General features: G+C 41.2%; 1 protein-coding gene across 3 annotated transcripts in view; it reads right to left on the bottom strand.

The window, feature by feature from the left end:
• Positions 1-21,334, bottom strand: part of LOC116862131 (DLA class II histocompatibility antigen, DR-1 beta chain) — a 167,687-nt gene that overhangs the window by 55,146 nt on the left and 91,207 nt on the right. The window contains exons 3-7 of one of the 3 annotated variants that reach the window (XM_032849268.1): positions 17,727-17,968; positions 14,907-15,188; positions 14,055-14,165; positions 13,569-13,592; positions 13,181-13,274 (exon numbers count right to left, since the gene is read on the bottom strand). In XM_032849268.1, coding sequence (XP_032705159.1) covers positions 13,261-13,274; positions 13,569-13,592; positions 14,055-14,165; positions 14,907-15,188; positions 17,727-17,968 — 673 coding nt within the window. In that variant the 3' untranslated portion in view covers positions 13,181-13,260. Of the gene's footprint in view, positions 1-13,180; positions 13,275-13,568; positions 13,593-14,054; positions 14,166-14,906; positions 15,189-17,726; positions 17,997-21,334 lie in introns of those variants that run through there. The other 2 variants (XM_032849267.1, XM_032849266.1) reach the window with 2 other exon arrangements.

Here is a 21,334-nt window from a genome sequence, read left to right on the forward strand (position 1 = left end):
ATTCTGGTTACCCCAGGCCAATCCTTTGTCTCCCGCTAACCGAAATCACAGTCAATTCACAAGTGTGGGCTACCCACAGAAAGGCAGGCCAAGCTTGTACGAGTCCTTGCGATACAGCTGTATCGGGAGTCCCAAAGCCAAATGGGGAATGGAGACTAGTACAAGACCTGCGTCTAATCAGTGAGGCAGTGGTTCCTATTCACCCTGTAGTACCCAACCCCTACAGGCTTTCAGCCCAGATCCCAAGTAGCACCAAAAGCTTCTCAGTCCTAGATCTCAAAGGTGCCTTCTTTCACATCCCTGTGCATCTCCGACTCCTAGTACTTACTCCTAGTACTTACTCGTATTCCAGGCTCTGACCCAGAAGGATGCCCAACTCACCTGGATGGTCCTGACTCAGGACTTCCTGGAGAGCCCTCACCTGTTTGCTCAAGTCTTAGCTGAAGGCCTTTTGGATTTCAAACTCCCCAAAATACCTGTGCTATGAGACCTGGATGACATCCTGGTATGTGCTCCCACTGCATTAGCATCACAAAAAAGCACAACTGCCCTCCTTAATTTCTTGGCCTCCCTGGAATATAAAGCCTAGAAGGAGAAAGCTCAAGTATACCAGGTCTCCGCAAAATATCTGGGACTCGTGCTAGCAGAAGGGACACAGACACAGGGCCCGATGAGAAGCCAGAATTAAGCCAATCTTATCCTTCCCTTTACCTCACACTCTCCAGCAGCTTTGGGCGTTCCTGGACATCGCTGGGGACTCCAGACTATGGATAGCTGGATAGGGGGGTAGCGGGCCCCTGTATTAGTTAGTCATGGAAACACAATCGGTGGGAACCTCGATCATATAGCAGGACCCAGAAGCCCTTCAAATACATGAGGAATTCAAACATGCCTGGGTGAGAGCCCCAGGCTTGAGCCTTCCTATTGAGAAGGATTTTAATCTCTATGTTATGGAAAGAAATGGTATGGCTCTTGAGGTCGTAACCCAACCCAGAAGCCCCACACAACAACCTGGGAGGTATGTTAGTAAGGAAGTGCATGCTGTGCCTAGGGGCTGGCCGGCCTGTGTCAGAGCTGGGGCAGCAATCACACCCGAGGCCCTTCAGGTAACCATGGGAGCAGATATTACCCTCTTGCCCCACATAACCTAATGGGGCTACCAGAATCAAAAGGAGGCCCCTGGCTGACGGATAACCGGCTCTTAAGGCTCTTAAGGCTCTTAAGGCTCTTAAGATACCAAGCCTTGCTCCTGGAGGGCCCTGCTGTCTGCCTAATACCCTGTCCAATATTAAATCCTGCCGCTCTTCTTCCGGAAGGTGGGACTCAATTAAAGTATGATTGTGAACAAGGTATTGTTCAACATTATGCAGCAAGGTCGGATCTGCCGAAGAAAGTCCTCACTCACCCTGGCTGGCTGGACTGTCCATACCGGTGGAAGCTCATACAGAGAGCAGGGTATTCAAAAAGCAGGATATGTTCTTATTACAGCTTTTGAAACAGGGGAGAGTAAACCTCTTCCTCCAAGCCCCAGGGCACAGCCAGCAGAATTAATAGCCTTGACCGGAGCATGGAGCCAAGTAAAGAAAAAACGGTAATTACACACTGACTCTAAATATGCCTTTCTTCTTCTGCTGCTTCGTGCAGCCATCCGGAAGGAATGTAACTATTTAACAGCCAGTGGTTCTCCAATTAAATATCATAAAGAAATAGACCGGTTATTAACACCCTCTTCCTGCCTGAGGAGGTGGGGGTTACTCATTGTAAAGGTCACGAAGAGGGGGCAGAGGACGTTCCCCGGGGAAATGCACTGGCAGACCTTACAGCGAAGGCAGCCGTGGGATCCTCTGATACCATGGAGGCCCCACTCATACAGAAACAATCTATCCCTAGCTTCAGACCCGCTAGTTCCGCCAAGGAGATTCAATGGGGATTAACAAATAGTTTTTCTCTCCAGCCGTCAGGATGGCTGCAGACTGCACAAAGGCCCCTCTTGCTGGCAGCATCCCAGAGCTGGAACATGATGAAATCCTCACAGCAGAACTTCATCTGGGAAGACACAAAATGTACCAGATGGTTCAGACGTTCTTTGCTGGACATGATTTGTCTAAAGTTATCCAGCAGGTAGTATCGGCCTGTGATAACTCTCTTCAGAATGATCCTAAAGCAACAATCTTTAGTTCCTCCTGGTCACCAGCACACAGGAGATTATCCTGGAGATGACTAGGATGTCACTTATATAGCCAAATCCTGAGGATTCCAATGCCTCTGGTCTTGGTAGTTCCCTTTATTAACTGGGTGGAGGTCTTTCCACGTAGAACTGAGAAAGTTCAGGTCGTCATAAAGGTGTTAAATGAAGTAATACCCAAATTTAGCTGCCTCAGGGCACACAAAGTGATAATAGGTCTTCTTTTAAGGCCACTGTGACCCAAGAGGACTCTGAGGCTTTAGGAATCTAATACCATGGTGCCTGGAGACTTCAGTCTTCTGGAAAAGTTGAAAAAATGAATGATATCCTTAAGGGGCCTTGGATTAATGTACTTCTCATGGCTTCGGCAAGAATACGGAATCCTCCTCTCATTCAGAGACTTAGTCCATATGAAATGCTCTAAGGCCATGCTCTCTTACTAATGATTTCCTAAAAATCCTAACTGAATGTTCAGATTCAGCTTATCACTTCTTTAGCCTTCTGGCCCAACAACACCTTACAACTGTCTGAAGGACAGAAAAGACAGCAGGGCGCCCACATTTGTCAACCAGGGGATATGATAGTCATAAAAGCCATCCCCAATAATATACCCTCTGTGAAAGAGATCTGGGCAGGTCCACACATGGTCGTCCTTTCTACTCCTGCTGCTGTTAAAGTTGCAGGTCCGGAGTCCTGGATCCATCACTCTCGAATTAAGCCCTGCACCAGTGAACATAGAGATAAGGATCCCTCAGCCTCCTCCAAAGACAATCCCACTGATTCCTGTGAACCAGTCAAGAAAAATAAGTGAGTAATCCACTATAAAGGTAATCTATATGTTAGCTTACCCATCAGGTGGACTGTAACCCAGGCCACTTTGGCCTTGAAATGTACCATCTTAACACCGGAAGTTATTAATGCAACTCTAGGGAGGCCCCTGGCTCTTACCTGTTGGTCCGACAGCTCCACGCCAGTGGGCCCCGGTATGGAAAAAAGGAGACATACTATCTGCCCACAAAGGGCCATGAGATCTTTTTGTTTCACTAATTTAACTGACCAATACAAGCAGCAAAATGAAAACTTTTCCATACAATTAGCTGTTAGCACCTGCTAGATGTTGGTGAATATTCGTGTGTGAAAATGCAAAGGGGAAATCCAGACATTGATTCCCATTCATCTTAAGTCGTGTTTTTATTAACCCTGACCCCTGAAAACCTTGTCTACCAATAACTTCTGTCTACATTTGGTGTAAACATAAGGAATCGGTGCCAGTTTCGTATAGTGAAGGTAATGGTCCTCGAGACTTATTTGTCAATAACCTCGTTGGTATTGGAGCAACACAGGCCAAGCTACAAAATTTAAAATTAAGCCAAAAGACATGATCCCTTGCTCTCAAAGCAGCACCTAGACCCCCTCTGGGACTAAAGCATATACTAAAACCTAATCGTGTTTGTATTGATTACAATACCCCAATGCAACAGTGTGAGTTTACTCTCCACATTCCATCACCACAGGTCAATTTTCACTTACCAGGGCCTGGTCTTTGTTTTGTCACAATAAGGTATATTGTGACAATATATATATACAATATAGTTAGATGATAGATAGATAGATAGATAGATAGATAGAATACTATACTATTCCTAATAAGGTATATTATACTATTCCCAATATTTCCCATAATTTTACAGGATTATGTTCCTTGGGACAAGTGGGACTATTAACATTGTCCAAACCCAAAAGCCAACAAAAGAGAGATTTGCTGCATTTGTCATCCGATTGCAATGATAATGTCATCCTCCTATCAGAAGCAAATGCAATAGCTTTGACTGTTTCTTTGGTGGGACTCCTGGGACTTACATTAGGACTGCAGCATGAAATAAACAAAACAGTAAGCTCGCTCAGCAGGACACGCAATGATATTTCCCGGGCACTACCCACTCAGCCAAGAATTAAGTGAAGTCGGAGAGGGACTTCTGGGCACTGGGCCACTACTGACTCTCCACCATTGCCTACATCATTTGGCGGGTAAGGAGCTCCTCACATGTGTTGCTTTAACATACTGAAAACTCCCACGAGCTGTTCCAATTAGTAGGGGACATTCGTGATCAAGTAAGATCAAGAAATCCACTGTCTAGTTGATGGAATTGGTAATTGGGAAGTTATCTAAGAGAAGTGATCACAGTTTTGAGCCTAACACTTCCTGCATGCTTATTCTTTTGCATTTGCTGATGTACGCACCTTTTGCTGTTCATCGTGATGTCCCTGGAGCCATACCAAGGCTCCTTGGAACAATCCCTGGATAGATTCTAATGCCACACCGTCTGCCGCCCTATTTCCGCAGGAAGCTGCAAGAGTGGTCATCGTCCCTTTCCCTAAGGGCAGTTAGGGTTACTGTTCCAGGGGGAGGAATGAGTGAAGGACAGACAGGGCTAGGTAGGGAGAGATATGTAAGGGGTTACGTGACCAGCCTCACAGAAATCCCAAATGTGGAAAAATGCTGAGGCATACAACACCAGAGATAAGGGAATAAAACGAATCCACCTCTTTTGTCTTAAATGTCAAGATGAGACATTCTCCTGATAGTTACAAATTGACCACGGAAAGTTACCAAACTTCAGAGGAGAAGTAATCATGGTTATCAGTGGTGATGCCAGGAAGTTTATGTTTCGTGGTCAGTTTTCTATAAAAGACTGTCCGTAAAAGCCCTCAGTGTCAATTCACTTGGGAGCCCGCCCACTCTAGGGAGCTTTCTTCTTTCCTTTATGTCCTCACCTTCATTTAATAAACTTTCACTTCACTTTGCCCTTTTGTGTCTGCAAGATTCATTCTTCAACTCCTTGGTACAAGAACCCTGCAATCCTGCAACAGTAAGACATTAGTTCATTCAAAATTGGCTCAAAATACCCCCATCCCCCCACCCCTGGTGACCTGGTGTCCTAATCCTTGGGAACAAGGGCTCACATCCAGTTCTGCCTTTGATCTCTTGTTTTGTCTTGATCAGAGCCCAACACGCACAGAAACAACTGCCTCTGAACCTCTGGTGCTGGGTACTGAGATGTGATGATTATTATGGGTCCCACTCCAATGCCCATGTACAATAGAGACACAGTCTCTGATAATACCAGGGACAAAATATCTGCTATTATTCCCCCAGGAAAGGTACCTAAGCCAGGATATTGGCTCATGGGGACGAAACAACTACTGTGTTGTTGCCACATGAAGATTTGCCATATGGATTGTCTTTAAAACATTTGTTTTATTGTCCCTGACCTCACTGCTGATGTCCCTCCCTTTCCCTCAGGAAGCATCTGCCTGTCATAGGTCACCAGTGATGCTGAAATTCGCAATTTTTCAACTGCCAGGTCTGTGGATTACTGGATGTAATGTCTCATACACAAAAGGTTATTAATCATTTAGAGAAGATCTCTTTTGCTGATGCCCTCAGTACATGGCTTGTGTCTTCTCCAGTTTGCTGGGGAACTATAGTTTTAAGTATTTTATTTTGTCCTATACCAATTTCATGTTGCTATTTATATTGTTTCTGGGATATAAGGATGCAAGTCACTTCCTAATATCTGGCTCTAGGTCAATTCGGAAGAATGGCATGTAAGAGATTGTCCAGGTTGTAAAGGTGCTGGGGGTGGAGGGCAGGAGTGCTGACGGTACTGATCCTCTTTGGCCTGCTATCCTGTCCATGTCATCTTAACGACTCCTTCAGGGATCCATGTCCCAGGCCCCTCGGAGGTTAATGTATATTCCTTGGAACTGCAGGCCATGAGAAGAATGCAGGGAGGCTTATTCCAGTCTTCCATATATCTGTTTAGATAACTGTTAGAAATACCAGCTTTTCCCCCCTCCTGTGTATACATGGTGTCACAAATACATTAAATGTTGTCCATGAATCAACTTTGTCAAACCCTTGATGTCACTACAATGCCCTCCTGTATGTCCCCCCACTCTATAAAATCTGTAATCTAAGTCTGGCTGCACAGGTGTGTGGATTGCCAGCTGCTGGATCCTTCCTGTCTATAAATGACCCTGAATAAAACTCTATAAACTGTATGGAGTTCCCACCTTTGTTTTTCAATCTCCAAGTACCTTCACACTTTCTAGGGTATTTTACAGTCCCTCCACCTTCTAACATTACTAAAATTTTTAATTGTGTCTTCTCTATTCCCTTTGTCAGTCCTTGTAGAAGTTTGTCAGTTCCATCAATCTTTTCAAAGAACAAACGTTATGTGTCACTCATTTTTTTTCTATTGTTTTCTTCTTTCCAGTTTTCTTCATTTCAGCTCTTATATGTACTAATTCTTCTCTTCAGCTTGATTTAGGTTATTTTGCTACTACTTTTTCTACATTTTGAGTTGGGAACATAGATTATTGATGTGCCCCTTTTCTCTTTTTTTTAATGTATGCATTTAGCACCATGTATTTTTCTAATTACTGCTTTAATTATATGTCACAAATTAGATATATTTTCAAGATGTGTTGTTTCATTTTCCCTTTCATTTGGTTTAATGTATTTTATATTTTCCTTAAGACATCCTTTCTGATCCAAATACATTGTTCAGGGCCTAAGTGTTAGGAGTTGTGCTGGTTATCTTTCTATTGTTGATTTTTTTTTTTTTTTTTTAAGTCGACTCCACACCCAGCATAGAACTCAACATGGGGCTTGAACTCAAAACCCTGAGATCAAGACCTGAGCTGAGATCAGGAGTCCAACACTTAACCGACTGAGCCACCCAGGTTCCCCTCTGATAGTGATTTTTAGCTTAATTCCACTGTATGCAAAGAACACAATCTGTAGCATTTCAGTTCTTTAGCATTTGTTTAAGTTTCTATATGGCCCATGAGACCATCTATCTTCATAAAGATTCCATGGACACTTGAAAAGGATATGTTCTGTTCCTGTTTGGTGGAATGGTCTGTGTTAATTAGATTATGTTGGTTGATGGTGTTGAGTTCTATAGTCTTGCTGAATTTCTGTCTAGTGGTTTCATTAGTTGTTCAAAAAGACTATTGAAGCTTTCAAGTATATTTGTGCATTTGTGTATTTCTTCTTTCAGTTTTATCAGTTTTTGTTTCACCTACTTTGCAACTCTGTTGTTTGGTACATACACATTTAGGATTGCTATGTCTTCTTGGAAGATTATCATTATGATTATTATGTATCACATATCTGCACCTGTGACCATATTCTTCGATCTGAATCCTACTTTAACTCATACATCTATCTCTACTTTTTTGGGGTAATTTTTTCTTGGCTTATCTTTTCCCATTCTTCTATTTCAGACTTCCCATATTGTTTAATTTTAAGTGAGCTTGTTGTAGTCAGCACACAGTTGGGTCATTTTTCCAAACTGAGGTTTGTCTATTAATTGATGGTTTAAATAATCTACATTTAATGCAATTATTATTATGTGAGTGCTTATGTTGACTATCTTACCATTTGTTTTGAGTTTACACAGCTCCTTCAATCTTTAGGTGCATGTCTTTTGCCAGGTTTTGGAATATTCAGTCAAGTTACCCTCAAAAAGTTTTTCAGTGTCACCTATTTTCATCTCTTTCTGGAACTCAAATAACAAATATTTTATGTTTAGTTTTAGTCCCACAGATTCTTCATCATGAAGTAATAATAATAAATATTATGAATAAGTTTATAAAAATAAATTTGTATGTAGAGGATAAATTACTCAAAATATGCAATGTACCAAAGCTCACAAATGATGTATAAAATAAAAGGAGTTTCATATATAATAAAGAAAATAAGTCCAGTCTTTTCCATAACAAAACCCCAAGTTTAGCTCTCTAGTCAATTCTTCAAAATATTGAAGAAATAAACCACCCTACTTTATACAAACTTCCAAAAGAGTAAAAAGAGAAAAAACATTTGTAAATAAAAAATGAGACCAGGATAACCTTTATTTGAAAACCTGAGAAGGACACTGTAACCAAAAGAAATATACAGACTAGTCACTGTTATAAAGACAGATGTCGGGGCACCTGGGTGGCTCAGTGGGTTAAAGCCTCTGCCTTTGGCTCAGGTCATGATCCCAGTGTCCTGGGATCGAGCCCCACATCGGGCTCTCTGCTCTGCAGGGAGCGTGCTTCCACCTCTCTCTCTGTCTGCCTCTCTGCCTACTTGTGATCTCTGTCTGTCAAATAAATAAAATCTTAAAAAAAAAAAAGATGTCAAATTCTTAAGAAAAAATTATCAAATTGAATCCAGTGATATTCAAAAAGCACAATACATCATAGCCTTGTGGAATTTACTCCCAGACTGCAAGGTTATTTTAACATTTAATAATCAGTTAATGCAATTTGAAAGACACTAAGAGGATAGATCCTTAAAGCCTTCATCATAAGGAATAAAGTTGTAAAATTCATGAAAAAAATCAATTAATGCAATTTATTATACTAAATTAAAGAAGGAAACAAGAAATATGACCATATTGATAGAATCATAAGATATTATTTGACATAATTCAACACCTGCATTTAATTTTTCTATATCTAGATTTTTAAAATCTATTGAAAGGGAGTTTTCTTGATCTAAGAAGGATAGCTACCTACTACACACATCAGACTCATTTACCACCCCCAACTTCCCACTTTTGGCAATCACCCATCTCTTCTCTGTGTCTGTGAGCTTGGCTTTTTATATTTGGGGGTTTGGTTTTTTTTATTTTTTTGGCACAACATATAGGTGAGATCACTCTAATCTGCCTTTTCTTTGTGACATATTTTAATTAGCATAATGTTCTTAAGGTCTCTTCATGTTGTCACAAATGGCAAAACTTCTTTCTTATGGCTAAATAATATTCGTTGATGTATGTATGCCATATTTGCTTTATCCATTCATCTTCTGATGGACACTTAGATTGTTTCCATATCTTCTCTACTATAAATAGTGCTGCAACAAATATGAAGGTGCAACTATCTTTTCAAGTTAGTGTTTTAATTTTCTTTGGTTAAATACCCAGAAGCAGAATTCCCAGATCCTGTGATATGTCTATTTTTAATCTCTTTGAGAAATTTTCACACTGTTTTCTATAGTGGCTGCACCAATTTACTGTCACACCTATAGGACATAAGGGTTCATTTTGTCACACCCCTGCCAACAATCCCTGTTATTTCTTATCTATTTGATATCAGCCATCCTAACAAGTGTAAAGTGATACGTCAGTTTTGGATTGGATTTGCTTTGTTTTGATGATTAGTGATATTGAGCATCTTTGCATGGACCTGTTAGTCACTGGTATGGATGCTTTGGGGAAATGTGTCTTCATATCCTCTACCCAATTTGTAATTCGATTGGGGCTTTTTTGCTATAAAGTTGAAAGAGTTCTTTATGTATTTTGGATATTAACCCCTCACCAGACATATTATTTGCAAATATTTTCTCCCATTTTATGGGTCACTTTTTCATTTTGTTGATGGTTTCTTTTGCTGTGCAAAAGCTTTTTAGTTTCATGTAGTTGCACATTTCATTTTTACTTTTATGGTCTTAACTTTGATGTCTAATCCAAAAAATCATCACCAAGATAGATGTCAAGGAGCTGACTACCTATGTTTTCTTCCAGGAGTTATATGGCTTCACATCTTACATTCATGTCTTTAAACATTTTTGCTTTATTTTTGGGTATATAGTGAGATAATGATTCCGTTTCACTTACTTGCATGTTGCTGCCCAGTGTCCCAACACTATTTATTGAAGAGACTGTACATTCCCCATTGCATATGTTTGAAATGCCCTATTTTAAACTAAAGGTCAACTGTTCAGAATCTAATTCTGGGCTCTGCTGTATTAGTGTGTTTAACCAATAGTGAACCAATTCCAAAATGAGTGCTTATCAAAATTGATGTACAACAGATTTTAGCAAACTTAATATTCATTAATGTTTTTGTTTGAAAATTTTCTGGAAAATGCACATTTCTTAAAAAATTAAGTATGAGCACACTAACTTCTAAGAACAAACAAATAATCCTCTTGCTTAGTTGCTGTTTTTAATTGTAATTGGGTTTATAGCTGCCACTTAATACCCTGTATTTAAAAAAAAAAAAAAACTCAAAACCTTCATGATGCTGCTCCTCAACAATCGATCATCCTTCATGACGAAATAATTGAAAATAATAACACTAATTATACCCAATACTATAAGTTCCTTACATGAAATTGTTCTCCTCTACCGCATCTAACATTTCTTTCTTCCTGAACAAGATTATTTGCTCCCATCTTTCCAATCCATCGCGCGAGACAGGCCCAGCCCACAAAGGATGAAGCATGGTTTGTCTGAGAATACCACAGTAATCCCATGGTCCTCCCAATGCGTGGGGAAGTAGGTCACTGGGGACACTTGAAAATGTTTAGTTCTCCCTTAAAGCATATAAGAAGAAACCATTCCCTTTTCCTGCCTTTGTAAATTATGAAAGAAAATGAAGCCTGAAGCCTAAATCCACTGCAGGCTGCCTACTACCATTTCAGGAACACTGACATGTGGTGTATGATAGAGAGATGAGATACAAAGTCCCAGGATCACTGGAGACATTACTGGTCTGATTAATAGACCAGTTCTGGAGATGAGCTACCCTGGGTCTGTCTGCTTGTGAGACAAGGAGTTAAAGAAAAATAAAGCAAATTAGATTGGATTTTCTCCACTAGCAACAGAAAGCATCTGCACTGAAATATTCTTGCCATGCATTTTAATCCTACATTATAATGTCAGACCACAGATCTAAGATAAATGAGACAACACACTTCTTCATCTTGAACAACACAAAAAAGTCAAGTTGCAACCCTGAGATCAAACAGGGTTTGATTAAACCAAATAAATATTGAATACATAAATGTTAGCTTATAAAAACCCACAGGATGATAACACATTCCACACAAATAATGCATGATAGAACTAAAATATACATGAGATAAACTTTGAATTGGCTTGATAACTACGTCTCTGATAGAGGAAATATTGTGTTGAAATCATTATTAACCTGAAATGAACTTCTGAATCTATTGTCTACTCTTTACTTTTGATTTACATTTCAAAGTGACTCTTCAGACAGAATATAATAGAACTCATCATCTCTTTAACCAATTTAGGGGCATTCCTCTGAAACCTTTCCAACTCAAATCATTGAAGTCTAAGGAATTTAGAACTATGTACTGATTTACCATTACAGTTCCACAGTGTTTTATCAAAGGGCCAAAAATACTTGGTTTACATTCTAGTTTGTCTCCCACCGTATAATTTTGTCACATTTGTTTCATCATTGCGGTTTGGTTTTAGTTTTTATGTACTGTGTTCCTAAACTTTTTATTTAAAGTTTTTATTATATAAAGTATTTGAAATTTTCTCAAATTAAAATTATTAAAGAAGACATATCCTGGAAAGTCCAGCCTTCATCTCTGTTCCTTTCAACCTATTCATTCATTTTGCCCAAGACGTGACCAGTCTTTCTAAAAAAAATACTTCTATTGTCATATATGGAGAATTATGTAAATTAGAAAGATGAGAGATGTGATATACATAAAAGGAGTTGATATAGCTATATATTCCTATTCTCTCCCTCTATCTTACTAAACAAAGTGTTGTGTGCTGTATAAACTTTCCTCTACTTATAAAAATGCTTTTTAGAGATTATTGTATAGCAGTGTGTTATTTTTCCTTCCAGTTGCATAGTATTTCATTGTTTGTATGGACATCAGATTCATAATTTCCCCTTTCTTTCCCAGCACTGCTTCTGATTTCTACTAAGATAATATCACTCTGGGATGTTCCTGTAGACAGTAAAGTTACATACAACCTGGAAGGATCAGAAATGCATCTTTTCCCCTAGAGTCATGGCTTTGTCCTGATGATCTGAGACTTAGTTATGGGGAAGGCTGCATCCCAAGCCAGAGTGTCAGCATGCCACCGAGTTTATCTGAGAGACAGAAAAAGATGAAAGTATAGATAGAGCTCACCATCAGTATAATGAAAGGGGTTTACTCAGCTTTAGTTTCCTATAAAAAATCAGGGAAAGGGGCACCTGGCTGGCTCAGTCAATGGAATATTCAACTCCTGATCTCAGGGTTATGAGTTTATATCCCACATTGGGTGTGGAGTGTACTTGAATAATAAAATGGAATTCAAATATTAAAAATGAAATAAAAAATCAAAGATAAAGAGACAAAAGAATGTGATTACAAAAATTCTGAAGACATCATATCCTTAAAACTTACTTGCATTTCTGGGACAGCTGGGTGGCTCAGTCATTTAACTGAGTCATCTGCCTTTGATTCAGATCATGATCCCAGGGTCCTGGGACTGAGTCCCATATCAGGCTCCCTACTCAGCGGGGAGCCCGCTTCTCCCTCTGCCTGCCACTCCCCCGTCTCTCTCTCTCTGACAAATAAATAGACAAAAAACATCTTTTAAAAAAAACGTATTTGCATTTCTTATATTTTTTGTTCCCTTTCTGTATCCCATGGTACAAAGTGACTTGTGTGTTTGTGTTTGAGAACACAGACATGTAAGGACACCATCATCATATGGATCATTAAGGTTCCTTCCTAGATCCAGAAAACATGTTTAATTACAGAACACATAAAGCCCAAGAATAAACAGGGAATGAAACAAGGATACCTTCCATGATCCATATCCCGAGCAAAATCATGGAATATAAATGAAAACCATTATTTTATTATTATGGAATCTTCCCTTTGTCTTTTTTTATGCTCCTTTTTCTTGAAACTGTATGAAGCAGATGATTTTCACTCCATGTTTATTTAAGAAAACTTATGAAGACACATAAGAAGAAGGTGAGTTCCCATGCAAGGGAAGCAGGAAGGGCCACACAGAGGGGGACCAGGAGAGAAGGCAGATGAGTTTCCGCAGTCACACTGGGGCTTCCAGGTCAAAGACGGGGCAGACAGAGCCACAGGGAGGGCAGGTGCTGCAAGGTTACTGAAGTAGGGCCAACCAAATCTGAGAAAGCACCGTATTTGTAGAGGAATGAGAGCTGGAAGCCTTTCACTCTGCGAAGAAGCTGGGAAGGAAGGTTCTTCTTGGAGTGTCACCATCTCCACGTCAGCTCAGGAGACCTGCAGAGACAGAGCAGAGTGTTGTTTCCAGACCCACCTCTCCAAGCAGCTTATCTCCCCTCTCCCAGGGCCTTGAGTTAAAGCCCTACACTAAGAAGAACATATTCTTAGGTCTCCAGGAAACAAAGCTATTCTACAACACGGGACTTTTACTAAATGGAGAGAGGAAGCTTCAGTGTAAACTGCCTGATCAGAAGTCAGATCCAAAGTCTTTCCCATTATTTCTGTCTTTCACCTTTACCACCTGTTCTGGAAGAACCAAATCTATCACTAAATAGGAAGACAGAGCATTACCTGTTGGCTGAAGTCCAGAGTGTCCTGGGAAAGAGAAGGGAAGACATATACTTAACAGATGAGGAGGTAAATCTGTCCCCACACACAAGGTCCCAGCCCCAGACCTGCCTCCTTAGATTTCTCTAACATCACAACCCACATGACATGATGCCAGAGTGGAGAAAAAAGTGAAAGATGTGACCCATGAAGCTTCTGTCACACAAATTCAGTGGGATTTCACTAGCTTCAGTGGCTCTTCCTGCATTTGGCCCAGGATCCCAAACCAAGATCCCCACGCTTGTTAACCTCTCTCTATCTCTACAGGCCATAACCTCTTATGCTAAAACCCAGTAACCATGGGCTGTTGCTTTCTAGATTTCAAAGAAATCTGAGTCAAATTGGTAAAGAAAGGCTTCATACAGGGCCACTGATACACAGAGACCTTGTTTGTTCAAATCTGTATTTCTCCCCCAGATCTCTGTGGAGTCGCACCAACAGGTGCCTTACCCTTCTGATTCCTGAAGTACATGAACAGCCCCACCACGAGGAAGAGCAGACCCAGAACAAAGCCTCCAGTTCCACTCAGAATCTTGCTCTGTGCAAACCCAGACTGTGCCCCTGAGAGAAGAAACAGTTTTAGTGATTTTTACACCAAATTCAATTTTGATGGACACTCTGGGATTGAGAACTCTGAGAATGAGGAAGGCAGGCTGCCTTGAAGATATCGAATAATTGGAAATTTCTAGAAAAAAAATTTAATAATCACATTGCAGAAATGCAAAATTTAGTCACTGAACTTTTTAACTATCATAGCTCTGACAAATCCACTACTTCAGCATCAAAGGATGAGAAGCCTGGACTCCATGGAGTTCAACAGATTGTGCAGGACACCACAGCTAATGAAAGGCAGAGTCAAGATTGGATTCCCCTCAAGTCAGGAAGGTCCCTTCATTATAGAGGATGTGCTTCTTCTGAGACCACAGTGAACAGCTCAAAGCAACAGTGCCCGAAGCACAAGCCCAGCCTGAGGCAGGGAACTGGTGCCCAGTGTAAAGAGGGAACCATGACCTGTGAGCCATGGAAAATGTCAAAACATGGACAACCTCTTTTCTGCCTGCCAGGCATAACTGCCTCACCAGGGAATACAGGCTCTGCAGAAATGATCACAGGATATCTAGAAACTATCAGAGGATTTCTATCACAGGGTATCATTCAGCAACCTCCAGTGATCTGTGCTGAAGAGAAGAGATCATGCAGCAAATCAAAACATGGTGTAAGGAGGGAGAACCCTGACACTCAGGAAAAGCAAAGTCCCCTCCTTAGTGCGTGAGGAACTTAGGAGGTCAGAACGCTTCTCACTCCATTCCACGGTGACAGGGCTCATCAAACTGGGGTGCTCCACTTGGCAGGTGTAGACCTCTCCACTCTGAGGAACTGTCTCCAGCATCACCAGGGTCTGGAAGGTCCAGTCTCCATTACGGATCAGGCCTGTGGACACGACCCCAGACTCCTCTTCCTGGCCATTCCGGAACCACCTGACTTCAATGTGGCCTGGATAGAAACCATTCACAGAGCAGACCAGGAGGTTGTGGTGCTTCAGGGGCTGGGTCTTCGCAGGATACACAGTCATTGTAGGCTCCACTGGAAGAGAAGAGGTAGAGGGACTCAGTGAGGAAGACAGACTCAGTCTGCCTGGTTCATTGCCAAGCTGCCTCCAGTCTCTGGTCCTGGGCTGAGTCTCAAGCAGGCTCTCCCAAAGCTGACCATGTAGCCCAATAAGACCAATATCGTGAGCCTTGAGTTTAATCCTGACAGCATGGGTCCATTAGATTTGAGAGCTATTGGGGAAATTTGTGGGATTTATTTTTCATAGTATGAAGCAGTTACTCTTTGTAGAAGTGTTTCCAAGGTTTGTAAGGCAAAAAGTGTCTTAAAAGCACAATTTCTGGAGCAGGCTAACTGGGTTCAAATCCAGACTCTGCTACTTTACTGATTCATCCTGGGAGAATTTTGACATTCTTCTGTGCCCCAGCTTTCTAAGGTATCAGGGGGAATAGTGATATCAACTTAGCTCTTAGAGTTATGTGAAGATTAATGCACTAAAGTATGTAAAACAGTAACTGGAATTTGGCCTTCAGTATGTGTTAACTACTTATTACCTTTGTTTTGTTGCTCAAAGAGGTGTGGATAAATTGGGGAACAGCTTGAGATGGATGGGAAAGAGAGTATGAAATCCTGGGAATGCTACACTCACACCTTAGAACAACCCAGACATGGTTCTACCCTGGGAACAGGAAAGACAGAGCTGGTTCTCTAGCTCTGGGAGCTGAGTCCAAGAACAGCAAGAGTCCTGAAAGAGGAAAAAGATCAAGGAAACTCATTTATTTTAAAAAGTTATCATAATTCCGCCAGCTGATCAGTCCTTCTTTTTTGCAGTATAAAAATATCTATTAATAGAATTGTTATCATTTCATAATTTTCTCCCTTTTACAACGAACATTTGAGTTCAGGGCAGGGTTTGAGACTCACTAATAGGTATCCTTAGTGCCCGAGACCATCCCTGACACTACAGCCTGAATAAATATAATTTCTGTTTTGGTAAAAGAAGAAATACAAGATAAGCTTTTTATAATACCATAAAATGGTAGATTCAAGATTGAGGAGAAACCACTGCTAAAAATTTTGTAGTATATTTCCTTAAATAAAAATGTTTACATCCCTAGCAGGAGAAGTAATAAACCAAGAACCAAAGAAACCAATAAACCAAGAACCAAAATACAAACCATAAACTAGGGAAAATGCTAGATCAAATGTCAGCAAAGGTTAGTAATCTTATTTATAGAGCATGCATATAATCACTGAGAAAAACACCAAAACCCTAGAGTTAATAGACAGTAGATAATTTTAAAAATGGTAAAAATCATTAGCCAAATTATACATGAAAAAATGTTCAATAATCTTAGAAATCAAAGGAATAGAGATTAAAAGTTAACAAGATAAATTCTCAACTGAGCATGTGGCAGTATTGGAAAAGGTCTAGCAAAGGGGAATGTGAGGTGAACTGTTACAACTATATAAAAAAACATATGCAACTCCTTAAATACTTTCATCATTATAAAAACAGCAGTATCAATATGTTTCATAACAAAAATGTAATAAAAAATGCAATTTCAAAATCATTTTAAGTATGTAAGAATACATATGCTAAGAAACAAAGCAAGGAGCTTGTGGGTGGCACATTACACTTTTGGTTTTGTCTTAGGTCATGACCTTGGAGTCCTGAGATGGAGCTCGCCCCTTCTCCCTACCCCTTCTTCAGGCTCCAGCTCAGCAGGGAGTCCCCTTCAGAAGCTCTTTCTCCCTCTCCCTTTGCCCCTCCCCCTGTCTGTGGTCTGTCTCTCTCCAAAATAAATAAATAAATCTTAAAAATTAAAAAAAAAAAAAAAAACAAGAAGTTGAGACCTAAAAGCAGCTTCAGATCAGAAGGGTCTCAGAGGTCCCTTGAACCCATTAAAAACTAGTCTGACACTTTTTCTCAATGAAATGGCCCCACACACAGACAGGCACACTTACTTCAGGGGTTCAGGATTAAGAAGAGTGAGTGCCAAGAACAGAGGGTGACTGGCCTCCTCACATTCTCCCTAATCTTTTAATCCTCCCCTCCCTTCCCCTAAAACTTCACCCCAACCAGGATACCCTCCACTTCCCTCCCCAGGTCTCCACCACCTGCCTAGTGTTCCCTCCACCTGCAGCTCCTGAGCCCCCCTCACCTCTCCCTCAGGGGCCACCAAGGATGTCAGATGTCCCCTCCTGTGTCCTCCCCTCACACCCACTCTCCCAGTCCATCCCCACATCCAGGCCCACAGCCCACACTCATTCTCTGCCCCCCTCACTTCAGAGCACACCCCTCACACACTGCCCCACAGCCACACAGGGACACAACCATACAATCACAACCACACACTGCACAGTGACACAAACAGACCACACTGTCCCTGACATGGCACTCTGACAGGGATCCTTCCAACCTGTACTTGCTCAAGACCCTGTGCGCTCACTCCAGACGAGTCTTTCTCACAGGCTGCCTCTCTGTCTCTCTCTCTCTTTCTCACTCACACACACACACACACACACACACACACACCCCTTCCCCCCAATCTCCGCCCCTGCCGCGCTCACCTCGCCGCTGCACCGTGAAGCTCTCAACCACCCCGTAGTTGTGCCTGCAGTACGTGTCCACAGAGGCCCGATGATCCTCCAGAAAGTCCTTCTGGCTGTTCCAGTACTCAGCGAAGGGCCGCCCCAGCTCGGTCACTGCCCGGAACTCCCCCACGTCGGCGTCGAAGCGCACGATCTCCTCCTGGTTATAGACTGCTTTGGCCAGGTACCGCACCCGCTCCGTCCCGTTGGTGAAGTAGCACTTGAACGTACCCACGAACAGGAAATGTGCTGTGGGGACAGAGACGATCCGGTCACCCGCGGGCTCCTGGAAGATACTGACGGCGGCGCCCCCAAACCACCAGCACACACCGCCCGTCTTCCCTCTGCGGGCGGCGGAAGAGGCGACCACTGGGTCCGGGCCTCGGTGGCAGACCCCCAGCCTGAGGAGCGAGGACACTTGCCCCTCACCGCCTCCTCCTGGACAACTGCCGCTGACAGACACCGGCCTCCCTCCTCGCCTCCCACAGCCCTTTCCCTTGCCTTAAACACGCCCCACCTGCTTCTCTCCCTACCCACTCCAACACTTGGTATAGGCTGAGCAGGCTCAGGCCCCTGCTGCCCCCACGAATCCAGAGAAGGAAACAGACGGGTCCCCTCCACTCCCGGAGCTGAAAATGGAGGGAAAGTGATGCACAAAACCCAACCAGGACAGACTTTGTACGGGGTGAGAAACGTCCCAAAAGTGTGCAGTTCTAGAGCCGAGAATAATTGGATGATCTCAGTTACCTTGGAGTGCCAGAGAGGTGGTCTCAAGGGTGACATTCCAGACGTGACATGAAAGATTAAGTAGATGTGAGCTAGAGGGTGTGTGTGTGTGTGTGTGTGTGTGTGTGTGTGTGTGTGTGTTTGGGGAAAAGGGAGGCACATTTCAGGTCAAGGCCATGTAACTGCAAAAGTTTGGAAGAATTGAGAAACTTCCTTAACAAACCAGAGAAAACAGTTCACTGAAGCAGACAGTGAGAGGAAGGAGAAGGACCTTTAGAGACATCACATGCAGTGGATTCTAAAAGCCTATGGGTGGTGGTAGTATTTTACTTATATACTGAATTCAAAGGCATATGAGTGAGGATTTTTAAGGAGATTAAAACCCTGGTTGTAATACAGTTTCTCCATCTTTACCTACATTTCCAAATTCAGAAGTCTCAGAAAACCAGATTGCATTAAAGATTTTGATGCAGAACCCATTTGGCAAATCTAGTCTGATGAGGTAAAGGGTCAAATATATCAGAGCTCTAATTGGTCAATCAGTCACATGTGCTTCTGTAGTCCAATATATGTAAACATACACACCTCAGAATATATGTATACATATATATGCATATACATGCACACATATGCATACATGTATGTATATGTTGATCTTTCTGTTTTTGGTTAATCAAACTAAGAAAAAATTTTATTCAAGTATAATTAACACAGAAATTTTTTAAAATAGGGAAAAAAATACCTCTGTATTTAGAAGGGAGACAAATAAAAGGGAGCATTTGACATTATCTATAGAATAGAATATAGAATTAATACAAAAGTTTGATACAAGCTACTGAAAAATACTTGTGGCAGTCACAATTTATGCCTTATAAAGGCAAGTTGTTGAAAGTTAACAGAGACGGTGATGATTGAGAAATCATGAAATATTCAAAAACATTACATAAGGCAAAAAGTAAAAAATAAAGATTCTGTCTTGCATTGATTGAATGGGCTCAACAATAAATTGGTGAATTTATACAACTTTATAGTTTATTATTTCTGTATTTAAACAAACTGAAATAAACCACAAAGACATGAATTGGAAAGTGAGTGTGTGTATAAAGTGTGAGTCTAGAGTTTTGAGAAGCAGCACAGTATAAAGCAGTGTTTTCAACCTCAGCACTATTAACATTTTGGGCTTCTATTTGTTTGAAATTATAGCCCGTATATTTTCCAACTTCAGTGGTACAAAACTCAAGGTCAACAATAAAACAAAGCTGGAAAATCTACAATGTAAATATTAAATATTTATATGTAAATATTAAACAACACACTATTGCACAAGCAATGGGCAAATAGGAAATCAAATGGCAAATCAAAATATGTCTCAAAACAAAAGAAAAAGAAAACACAAGTGAAATTTATGCTATAAATGCTTGTACTAAGAGAAAAAGTTCAGCTCTCTTCACCAACAATCCAAGGTGCTGAAAGGAAAGGAGGCTGAGGAGTGGCTCTGGACCCTGGTGAAGAAGCAGGAGGCCAACAAGGTGGTCAATCCCTGTTTGAGAAAACACCCAAGAATTTTGGAATAGGACAGGATGTCCAGCTCAAAAGGGATCTCACCCACTTTGTCAAATGCCCCCGATACATTCCACTGTAGCCACAAAGGGCTATAAATGTCTAAAAGTTCCTCTTGCAACTAACTAGTTCCTAAGCCTTGGACAGCCACACAGCTACTCAACTGCTTAAGCTGGCCCACAGATTCAGACCAGAGGCAAAGCAAGAGAAGAAATGGAGATTGCTGGCCTAGGCTAAAAAGAAAGCTGCCAGTACAGGGAGATAATCCCCCCTAAGAAGCCTCCTGTCCCTGGAACTGGGGTTAATCCTGTCACCATCTTGGTGGAAAACAAGAAGACTCCTAGTAGGGATTGCACATGATATGGATCCCACTGAGCTGGATGTCTTCTTGCCTGCCCTGTATCCTAACATGGGGATTCCCCACATGGTTAAGGGGAAGGCCAGGCTGGGTTGTCTGGTCCACGGGAAGATCTGCACCACAGTTGCCCTCATATAAGTTAATTTGGAAGACAAATGAGCACTTCTTAAGCTGTTGGAAGCTGTCAGGTCAAATTACAATGACAGATATGGTGAGATCCACTGTTCCTGGGGAGGCAAAGTCCTGAGTCCAAAGTTGGTGGTTCACATTGCCAAGTTAGAAAAGCCAAAGGCTAAAGAACTGACCACCAAATTGGACTAACTTTGCACTATTGAATTTTCTGTACCTAAAATTAATAAAAATTCTATTTTTCAGTCAGTGTCAAGGGAAAAAAAGTAAAAAGGAAGAAGGAAAAAAAGTTCAAACACATTACACCAGAGGGAACCAGAAAAGAAGAAACTTGGAGGAAATTTATTAGAGGAAGGAAATAACAAAGAAAAAGCAGAATTACATAAAATAGAGACCAGAAGAAACAATCACATAACATTGAAAGTAATGACTAGTTTTTCAAAAAAAATAAATAAATAAATAAATAAACAAAATTGACAATGCTTTAACTACATTAACTAAGAAAAAAAAAAAAAAAAGAAGAAGAAGAAGACTCAAAACCCAAGCTGAACAATGGACTTGAAAACAATACAATCCAGGTGAGTACTGTGAATTGTGTAAGACTGATGAATCACAGACCTGTACCCCTGAAACAAATAATACATTATATGTTAATTTAAAAAAAAAAGAAAACAATATAATCCATAACTCAGCTATTGACATTTTGGACAAGGTAATTGTTGTGGGAAGGCAGTTCTGTACATTGTAGGATGTCCATCAGCATCACTAGCCTCTACCCACTAGAGGTCAGATGAAACCCCAGTTTTGAAAAACA

Source organism: Lontra canadensis, unplaced genomic scaffold, assembly GCF_010015895.1.
Source record: "Lontra canadensis isolate GAN:19392208 unplaced genomic scaffold, GSC_riverotter_1.0 scaffold222, whole genome shotgun sequence".
In the NCBI taxonomy this organism is placed as follows: Eukaryota; Metazoa; Chordata; class Mammalia; order Carnivora; family Mustelidae; genus Lontra; species Lontra canadensis.